Source organism: Telmatherina bonti, assembly GCF_933228915.1.
Source record: "Telmatherina bonti genome assembly, chromosome: 19".
NCBI lineage: Eukaryota > Metazoa > Chordata > Actinopteri > Atheriniformes > Telmatherinidae > Telmatherina > Telmatherina bonti.
Window position 1 is genome coordinate 10644896 of NC_136617.1, and position 10938 is coordinate 10655833.

The 10938-nt window shown below is 39.6% G+C and overlaps 1 protein-coding gene across 3 annotated transcripts in view; it reads left to right on the forward strand.

Annotated features, from left to right (window-relative positions):
• LOC306769889 (chloride channel protein 1-like) overlaps window positions 1–5048 on the forward strand; it is a 55904-nt gene extending 50856 nt beyond the window's left edge. For all 3 annotated transcript variants that reach the window (XM_079258647.1, XM_079258646.1, XM_079258648.1), the window contains 2 exons: window positions 1251–1337; window positions 2329–5048. In XM_079258647.1, coding sequence (XP_079114773.1) covers window positions 1251–1337; window positions 2329–2829 — 588 coding nt within the window. In that variant the 3' untranslated portion in view covers window positions 2830–5048. The remainder of the gene's footprint in view (window positions 1–1250; window positions 1338–2328) is intronic.
• The last annotated feature ends 5890 nt before the right edge of the window (window positions 5049–10938 follow it).

Here is a 10938-nt window from a genome sequence, read left to right on the forward strand (position 1 = left end):
CAGTTTCATTGAATAACTCAAAAACATAACACATAAAAGTAAGGGAATGTGAGCTTCTTTAAAACGCATATCATACCACCACGAATTTCCTGTTAAATGGGCCAAAAAAATAAATAAATGTGCCAGATTTGTAAGGAAATGTATTTGTGGGATGAGCAGAAGAGTTGAATTTGTACCAATACAAAATTTGCCAAATCTTCTGTGCCAATGCCAAGTAGCTTATTCTGCTACTGACTTCTGTTTCCTGTTTTGGCTTCTGCCTATATTCATTAAACCGTTTAATTAGTGTGTAAATCCGTTGGAAACCCTCTTAATGATTTCCAAAGTGGAATATTTTCATCAACAAACTAGCTTGTTTGGTTTTAAATTCTCTCTGAAATACCTCACATGTTTTCAGCACCGAGTAGTACCTTTAATGCAGATATTTTTATGAAAATCAGATGGGTTATGGAAAAAAAGTGTGTATTGAGTGATGTCCCGATGTGTTCAGGAGGCTTACACTTACTGATGGTTGCTTTTTGGTTTTTACTGCATAAAAACAAGCACTTAGAAATGGTTTGTCTATTAAGTTATATTTTGCATGATAGCTTAACACTTGCAAATAATCATATGCTAAAAGTCCCCCAAAAAAGCCATTGCTACTCGTTCATAAATCTTTTCTTTGGCCAGAATTTGAGATATCAACCAGAACAGAGTGAATGTTCAGCCTGTTACCCGGCAGTGCTCTCACACATGCTTCTTATTGCCCACCTTTATTACATCAGCTGCACAGCTGTCATGATTGAATCAGATGATTGTTATTCGGACAAATCTGCAAGTGATCCCGGATTTGCATGTATTTGCAGGATGCTGCTGCTTGTAAATAACTTGAACCATTATTATGTTTATTTCTTTATTTTTCTTGAGCCTGATTTCATTTTCAAGGTTAATACTCAGAATATTGCATTTATTCATGTGCAAAATAGGCCTTGTGATTGAGATGTGCTGATGCATACAAAGAGCTCATCCACAGTGTGACCTCAGCTGGGTTATGAACAGAATGTGCATTCAGACACACTCAAGGACTTTCTGTCTCTGTTTTTTTCAACTGGAGCCAGTTTGCTTTCATCTTTCTGCTTTTGTGTCTAGACAGAGCTGACAGCGAACCACTGGGTTTTTAAGTCATCTGAAGCTGCAGATAGACTGATGTAAAACGGCTGTCTCGGAGTGAGATAAGCTGGCTGAGTTACATTTTCACCTTGTCTCCACAGACCCACACGCTATTCTCCCTGCTTGGACTTAGTCATGCTTATGTGACCAGTATCGGAAAGCTTGTAGGGGTCGTGGCATTAAAAGAGGTAAGAATAGCCATTTATAGGTTTTTGCCCTCCAAACACGCACTGATCGGCCTGTTCTAACACAAAACATTTCTTCCTATCTGGTCTTGTATTTTTTTCTTTGGAAAATACCACATACACCATGGAGGCATCCTGTCAGTTTATCAGTGGATGACACTGGAACCGTTCTACTCCCCCTGACAACAATGTATAAAAAGTAAAGGATATATGATCAGTCGTAGAAATTCTACCAAAATATATTCATGTAGAAAGTGCAGCAGTACTGAGAGGTCAACAGAGCAACCTTCTCTTCCGATTTTTGCACAAACAGCAGAGGACACAGTCGGGAGGGGTGTGGTCAGACCCACTGCCAGGCTGGACCACAGCAGCATGCCCACCCCAGCTTCCTCCTGCTGTGGGTGTGTGGTAGAAACTCATGATTAGGACTGGGCGCAGTGCGGCCAAAACAAACAACTTAATTTTATTTATTTTTTTGTTTTATTTTACATTATTTATTTCATTTTATTTTAATGACTGTAGATTTATTTGATTTCATTTGATTTATCTTCCTTTTATTAAATGACTGTTGAATTTTATTTTTATTTTGTTTTATTAACTTTAATTTAAATTTATTTTTAATATTCATTTTATTTTAATAAATGACTGTAGAAATTTATTTTATCTCATTTGATTTAATTTCATTTTATTAAATGACTGTTGAATTTTCTTTATTTTATTTTATTTTATTTTATTTTATTTTATTTTATTTTATTTTATTTTATTTCTGTGATGTACTGGCAACCTGTCCAGGGTGTGCCCTGCCTTTCACCTGCTATAGGGATAGGCTCCAGCCTCTTGCTACCCTAAACTGGATTAGGTGGTATAGTAAATGAATGAAGGAATTATTTTCCATCTTTCCCAGTGTCCTGTATCCAGTAAATGGTTATTTTTATACTTTAAACTCTCCTTTGTTTTATCTTTCCGGATTTCCTTTCCCAAACTTTTCCTTCAGCTTCAGAAAGCCATCGAAGGCTCCACGCGCTCTGGCGTCCGGCTCCGCCCTCCTCTGGCCAGCTTTCGGGATGTCAGCAACCACAAGTCTGTCCCTAAACCTCCGCCTTCTTCCACTGCTCCTTCCTCTCCTTGCTCCACCTCTCCTCCTTCACCCCAGATTGTCCCAGGGCCTCCCTCTTCCTCACCACTCGACCACCCCCTCTCCCATCAGAATCACCAGCAGCATCTCCACGAGCATGAAACGGAGGTGTGGATCGAGGGCGTGACTCGGGAGGTGGAGGAAAGCAGCAGCAGCACTTCAGGCAGAAGCAGCAGCTCAACCAGCAGAAGTTGCAGCTACAGCAGCAACCTCACCCTTCCTCCATCCTCCACTCCTCCCCCTGTCCCTCCTCCCTCCACTCCTCCCAGTCCTTCCTCTTCCATCCCTCTGTCCAACCTGAGGCCCACACAGGGCCTCTCTGAGGGAGATGAAGACAGTGATGATGAGCCGATGGTTTAGCTTTTACCTTTTTCTTTTTTTTTTTTTTTTTTTTTATAACAAAACTTTTTTGAAAGCGTGATTTTTTTTTTTTTTTTTTTGTCCGTTCTTAATGTGCTGCTTGTGTCTTCGGATATCCATTGTTAAATATTCTGTTAACAATCTTCTCCTGAACAGTGTTTAAAACCACATTCTGCTCCCCGAGTCTCCACCACTGCAGATTTCTGCATCTCTCTCGCTGCTTCCTTCTCACCTTTCCTTTCCTAATTCTTCATTTCTAACCTTAAAGTTTCATGTACTGGTGAAACTTGGACACCATTGAAATGAGTCTAAAGCAGCATCAAATGAGAAATTAATGGAAAAAATGTTTTTTTATTCATCCAGAATGGGAAGTTAGGCTCTGCATTTATACCTATCGCTCGTAGTTTTTACTAGAAAGCAATGAGCTGTCATATGTCAGCCCTGGGGAGCCGTTGGAGGGGTGGTTAAGGGTAAATAAAAACATGATGTATTGCTGTTATTTTTTTATCGATCTAAATATTAGTCCCAGCTCTGCCCCTATAAATCAGTAAAGAGGAGGTAGAGCACTTTTTCTTTCATCGCGACGCAGCTTAAACTGCTTTACATTAAAAACATACTGAACAGCCTCTGTTCACCAGACCATAACCCCCCCCCCAACCACACATATACATGACCTTTACATGTACACACAAACATTTAACATGATCCATTGTTCGTCATCAGCAACCGTGCTGAAAAGTTAAAAAAAAAAAAACCTGGATGTTTATGTCTTAAAAGGTTTTGGGGTTTTTTTTAAATCAAATATGAGCAGGGGCTATTGATTTTTTTTTTAACTTGTAACAGACCATGTGGGTAGAAGTGAAGTAATTCAGCTGCTAAGTCCACAGTGGAAGATTGGCCCAAGCCCCACAACGACCTCCAAACTGTATGCTGACCTTGTGGGTGCAGCCTCAGAGCTCATCTCATCACGCTCAAGTTGATAAATGAAGCAGCTAAAGGCGGCTGACAACAGCTAAACCCCTCCACACAGATGGTTTTTTCACCCCCCCCTTCGTTTTTCCAAACAAAGAATGCCTCCCAGATTCACCCAGAATCTCTCTTGATGACTACTTTGAATCATTTAGAACCACAATGATCTTAGCGGCCAGACAGAAACGCGTGTCCGTAGCGGCTTTACCGAGGTGACGGCTAACGCTTGTGACAGGGAACCACCGCTGACATTTTGTCACATAACATTTATGTATGTATTAAACTCAAAGACAAGTGCTGACAGACGGATAGCTTAATTAGAGCTTTAAATGAACTTGATGAATGCCTTCATCAGCACATCTATTCAACATCAGACCCGGTATGTCACACAGGCTGGTAATGTGAGGCTTCCTTTGGGTTGAATGAAACTGATGAGTGACTATTAAAATGTTTAAGATGCAATAGCTGTTGGGAATATAACCTTTCTTTTTTTTTTCTTTTATAAAACTGTTACTTAAAATCAAAATTAAAAAATGATGGTAATTCAGATGAGGTTAGAAATTTCAGCTTCATCATGAGTCAGAGAAGCATTTCTACGGTTAGTCTGTGATCATCTTCCCATAAAGTATCAGTTACAGTAAAACTGGGGGAAAAAAAGGGCTGGAAAATGTCGAGATCTCTGCTTCCACATTGGCATGTTTGCATATCGCTACACAAAGTCTAAAAACTAAAAGCTTTACTGTACATGCTGATGAAGCTGCAGAAATAGTCCATTAAAAACATTTTAAAAAGTAACTCTGAGCTCATCACAGCAAGAAAAGCCTTAACATTCAAACATTGTTAGATTCAACATTATCCTAAATACGTCACTAAAAATCTGATTATATGATCGACTGGTAATGAATGAAAGCTATTTTTGTAAAAGTCATTAAATCAACAGGTCATGAAATCATCCGTCTCCTCTCGTACTGTTCTCCTGTTTGGTCTCGATCGCTTAAATCCTGAAGTCGGTTTCTCAGGTGCCGCCGTGAAAGTCTTTAAGCTTACCATTTTAACAGAAATGTTTCTATGTTCATAAAAAAATCTGTTTTTGTTTCTTAAGAAGGTCGTAGCTCTCTAATGGTCTGCTTAAGGCTGTGGTTAATTATTTATATATTTATTTATTTATCCGTGTTTCAATAGAGTCTATTGCTATCTCCATGTTTATAAAACTGTGAACTATGTAGCTAAATAAAGTTTAATCCTCAATATTTCATTTGTAAGTCATTGTGTGCCTGAATGTGACCTTTGTTTATGCTGGTCAGGCTTGTTTTTAAGGCAGCGCAGGGGGCAGGAGAAGGACGGCACTTTTTTTTTTTTTTTTTTTAAACCACAGAAAAAAGATTTTCCTCTTTCTTCAGTCAGTTTGACCCTCATCTGATCCAAGTGAGGCGTAAAAGACTCATCTTTGCTTCAGAGAGGTCATGAGTTTCATACTTCATTTTCAGTGCAATGGGATGCACAAACCTGCCAGAGTTTGGGAGGAACTTGTCATTTCATTGCTGAAATATCCTCAAGAATCTACGGTTTATTTTTTTTAGGCTTTTTGAAATTATTTTTAACCTAATAAATGATGAGTAAATGAAAAATGTTAGATCAAGTTAGAAAAAAAATGTGTTTTCTGCCTAATGACCATTGATTACAGAGTGCAAAAAGACAGAAACAAAAATCATGGTCGTCTTATGTTAAGCTCCCCAGATGGCGCATTATCGTACATGTCTGAATAAATAACTAAAGCTTGTTGCATCCTCCATGAGAAGCCAGAACTTTGTTTTGCTCTCAAGGCTGCAAGAACAAGAAAACTCTGTTTTTTTTTGTCTGGTCCTTTTCTACTTAATGAGAAGCTTCGTCTGCAGCGGGGTGGGGACACGCTGGGCGGTGAAGTCTGCTTTTAAAGACAGAAGCCTGCAGTGTTTATAAAAGAGCTATTTCACCACCTGGACCACCATATAAACAGTTTAAAGCTGCAAACCCAATATCAATCTTTTAAAAATAACAACTGTTAGCATTGTATTGCCTTTGTGTCATGGGAAAAGAAAATGCTGAATCCGTGGAGCATCAGGGTTAGCACACGTACACAACAGTCTCTGCTCAGTATCTTCAGCATTGCTCGCCTCATCGTAGATGAACCTGCTGGAGCCGAATCAGTTTACCAAGTTGAGATGTTGTCACTTAATGGTCCTGTCTTTTGGAGACATGTCTCTAAAATCTCTTTAATGCATGAATAGATGCTCCAGTATTATAATGAAGGATTCTTTATTGTACTCTCCATTTGTAAACATCCCAACTCCCCCCATGAGTTGGAACAAAACGTCCAAATAATCCACTTGTTCAGTTTGTTTACGTCATTCAGCTTCTCACAGAAGTTCAGACTCTGCCTCTTTTCATCATCTTAACCTTGGTACTTCTTAGCAAATGTTGTTTTTTTTTCTTCTGCAAATGTCTTTTCAGTGTTACATTTTTTTTTCTCTGCTAATTTCTCAGCACAAATCAAACACAGTTAAACCAGCATTGTTGGAAAATTAGGAAACGTGGCTTGTCTGTGGATGTTTCCACCTTTTGTTCTGTCCTCTGTCCAGGTTGAGGATCTGTGATTTATCACTCCATAAAACCAGCTTCCACTGATTTTTTTCCCCAGCCCAGTTCATGTGAGGCATGCACTGGACTCTGTGTTTACTTTTCTCAGAAATGGCTTCTGGACAGTTTGCCTTCCACAGAGACCATTTCTGTCGAGCCAGAGAGGATGAATTGGCTGAAGGTTCAGATCTATCTCTCAGGTTTTGTCAGATCCTCACTATCTTTTTTTTTTTTTTTTTTTATCCCCATATTTCTTAAGAGCATCACCTTCAGGTTCTGTACAGCTGTTTTGTAAACCTGCAACTACTTCTGTCCTCCATATGTCCAGTTTTGACAACAGTGCCCGCTGCAAAGACGGGCCAAGTTTTCAGCTGACAGAGCTTTAAAACTACTGTCTGTAAAAAGTAATTGCATGCTTTTCTTGTCCTTATCTTTTGGTTCATTTGTAGATTTAAGAAGGAAACAAATGACTTTGCCAAAGACTGCTTAGAAGATATTAAAGATATACTTTATACATTCTGGAAATGATCAGGCCCAAGGACTGGACTGAATGGGAATGGAAAATCAGCCAGAAAAAGAGTTCACGAAAAACCATTACTCTTATCACTTTAAATGATTAAAAGGTAATCTATCAAAAAAAAAAAAAAAAAAAAAAAATCACTGGTGGTTCAGTAGTTTTCCACAGTGTAACACCTTAAAAGATGTATGATTTTCTCTGCAAATGTCATTTTTTTCTTATAAAAACTTAAAAGAAAATGAAAAACTAAAGATGTTTTTCCATGATTACTTTCTAAATTTGGATTAAACTTTCTTCAACCTAAAGTCACTTTAAGTGCAGGATTTTGTAGTTTCATTTGAGCTCAAACAAGATGTTCATATAATTTTGTTGTCTCATTTAATAGTTTGGGGGGGGGGGGGGGGGTCGCCTTCTCAAGCATTATGACCATCTCTTCATCTCTTGGTTTATGGGATGAGATCTGAGCAACAAGAGCAGATAATTATCACATAGCAATTAGGGGGCAACAGGGTCTTGATCACTGAAGTGTTTGTGAATCATGCTCTCCAGCAGCTGTAGCACAATACGACTCACACAACTCTTCATCCAGTTGTAAAACACATATTACTCATACAGAACCCCCCCCCCCCCCCCCCCCCCAAGTTAAATATCAACCTACATTCTCACTTTAAAGCAGCAGCACATACGTTTCTAACCCCCAGACTCTTCTTGTAACGTGTTTTAATGTTATGCACTTTTCTGGAGCTGTTGTCGTCTTGCAGCAGCCCAAAGCTGTGAAACAACATTTTACCACTTGTTTTTCCTGTCCTAAACATCATATGATGGTTTCGTTTTGTTTTAAAGAACCACACCACATAAAAGTAACTAAATAACAATACACTGGCCCTTTTCAACACAAACCATGGCCGATTCAGGAAAAGAAAAGAAAAAAAAAACACCAGAGGACATCAGAGGAAGTGAGGAAGAAAGAGAGAAAATGACAAAAATAAGACTGGAGTCAACATTGAACTGACTTCTACTCTCTGGAGAGGTCTCAGAGAAGAGAACAGACGCAGTTCAGCAGTGCTGCTATTAAGACAAAGGCATATGTTGTACTGAACATTTTTTGCTATTAGCTGCTCTTCTGACTTGGCAAAGTACAGTGCAGTGTTGAGGCACTTTAAGCCTCCAGGCAGTACTGATGTTTACATGGCTGGATTTTCAGACAGAGACTGTCCTAACTTTCCTCAAGTACAACCAGCACAACATTTAAAGGGACATTGTGTAAAGTTTCCTGTAGTTTACTGGTTAAAACGGATGTCTGCATTTCTAAACACGTCATCACTGGTGTATTATGGCCTCTGCTGATAACTTGACAAAGAATTTTAGATTTATTTATACATACGACACGTTATCTGGTAGGAAAGCACCATGACAGTCTGCCATCTTGAAACTACAGCCAGAGGTTAGGGACAAAAGGCACCAACATGGAATAAAAAAGCATTTTCCCTGCGAGCCAGCGCACAGTGGTAGAGACGGCAAAGGAAAAGCTCAGTGAGAGAGGCTTACTGCCCCGACAAGTTGGAAAATTGTTCAATTGTCACATAGAAAAATGCATAAGCATACATGTGCAGCAGCAACACAGGAGCCGTGTTCACCATCGCCAAGAATGAGATTGACCCCGGTGATCAACTCAATGCGGAAGCGCCGTGTTGAGCCATGCCTGCACTGCACCTTCACCGAAACTTCGCAGTTGATCGCGGCAACACTAATGACAAGGACTGATTCTACCAGGTATGCTGCGGTGCGTTATTAAAGCCCAAGAACGCCGCCAATTTCCGCTTCTCTAAATTGGTTCTGTTTTTGCTGCTTGCCACTTTGAAACCTCGTCAATCTGGAAGAGAGCAGGTCGTTTTAGCAGGAAATCAGTTGATGAAAACCAAAGTGGATCCGGTGGATTTTGCCAGTAAAAGGCTACATGTCCACTTTAGATGCTTTTTTTTCTCTGAAACAACATTTCTTCATTATCGGCAGCACAAAGTCAATGTGAGATGGTTTCACTTAAAAAAATAACGTGGAAAATGCATGTTTACCACTGAGGAGGAAAACTGTGTCGTTTTGTAACCTATAGTCTTGACACCACACATCCCTGCTATAAAGAAATAAAGAGCAGCTCGTGAGACGCGGTCAAACTGTGCCTGCTTTTTTATTTGCTGGTTTATTGTTCCCTTTAAAGCAGTTTTATAAAGCATTTTAAACAGGCCTACACCAGCTATGATGCACGATTATGAAATCCTCATGTGAACTGCGACACAGACGTTCCACTAAGAAACTGCTGGTGAAATAGGGTGAATTTGGCCCACCCACTCTGCAGCGCTTCCACAATGCTTCCGTGTTCAGTGGATCCACAGGGTAAGGCGAGATCAAGTCACAGAATGAATATGATGCCAGCCTTCCCCAAGTGGAAGGAGTTCAAGAAGAAGAAAGATTTTAAGAGTGTCGCTGAAGTTGCAGATTTCTCTGCTACAAGCCCGTCAACTAAACTATCAGACGGTGTGTCTTGTTACTATGGGCTGCAAAAACACAACAGCCTCGTTCGTACAGATGTGCATGTTTATGTGGTTTCAGTTGCTGTCAAAGTCCTGGTAAATGCCAGCTTTTAGTCACTGAAAATGCAGTTACAAAGTGTTCTCACCAGCTTTTAGTCCGGCTTACCCGTGACTAAAAGCTGCCATTTAAACCTCTTTACCAGAGTGAATATGAGGTGAGGTGCTAGAGTGCATTATTCGATACACGATTTTAACTTTGGGTTGGAGTAATTCTTACCAAATGTCCATTTAAAGAAGATAAAAAAATTTTTTTTCGACGGCTGTTTTCCATTTAAGACGGTGATAAGATTTGTTTCAATGTTTTGGTAAAGAGTTAAATATCCGAGTGGATCGGCCAGGAAGAGCTGACTGGTGCGTTATCTCAGCAAACGCATCTATGGAACTCTTGTTGGATTATTTCAGTTTGCTTAATGTTTGTCCTTAACCATGATGCCCAGTTCCTTCTTTAGAATAACTTTAAAGGTCAGTACTGATGCGACTATGACTTGTGGACCACTCGACTTAGTGAAAATCTATGAACAGAATGGCACCAAGAGGACTTAGTTTCCCAGAATATATATGTATTTTACACACAAACAAAGCAGCTACATTCACACAAACATACATACAGTCTTACATTCATACAAATACATATCATTTTATTTGATTTTTTTTTTTTTTTATAAAAAGCAATTTGTTATATTATTACTTTGTATACTGCGTTATACTGGTAGTGCTAGGTCACTGTCAAAAAGCATGCACTTTCATTTGGTTGTGGTCAGATCATGTGTTGGCAAATAACTCCACGCACAAGCCTCAGGTCACTTTGACTTTCAGGTTTACCTCATCCAGATAGCTCAGCTCTGCGTTCAGTCCAACCAAAACCAGCTTCGCAGCATATCGGGTATGTCTGTGACGAGCTACATCTGGCCTCACAGTCTTTTTGGATCCTTCTAATGCAGGAAGCAACATGAAGCAAGCGCTCTGAATTATTTACTGACCCATTTTTTTTGTGTCCGTATTTGTTGTATTGCACAGAATTTTTACGAAGGCCCTTGTCTTTCATCTTCCTCTTGTCCTACCTTTTCTGTTGCTCATTTTGAAATCGCACATCCATCTATTCAACCCGTTTGGCTCAGTCTTGGCGCTTCGATCCAGTCGGTCCAAACTCCTAATCCATCTTATATTCACATTGTTCATTTCCGCAGTCACTGAATTCAACCTCATTAGAATTGTCTTGTTGTATTCCACATTTCGTATAATAAATTGGGAGGATGGGTGAGGTTGTTGGCATGTAGCTTGTTTACATTACATCCCACGTTTCCAGCTGAAAAACTCTCCTCGCATTTCCTTTGACTCACAGTGGGTAAATATTTGGGAGAAGGAGGGGGATGGGATAATAGCTTGATTTATTGATTATTGGAATATTTATGTCCAGCT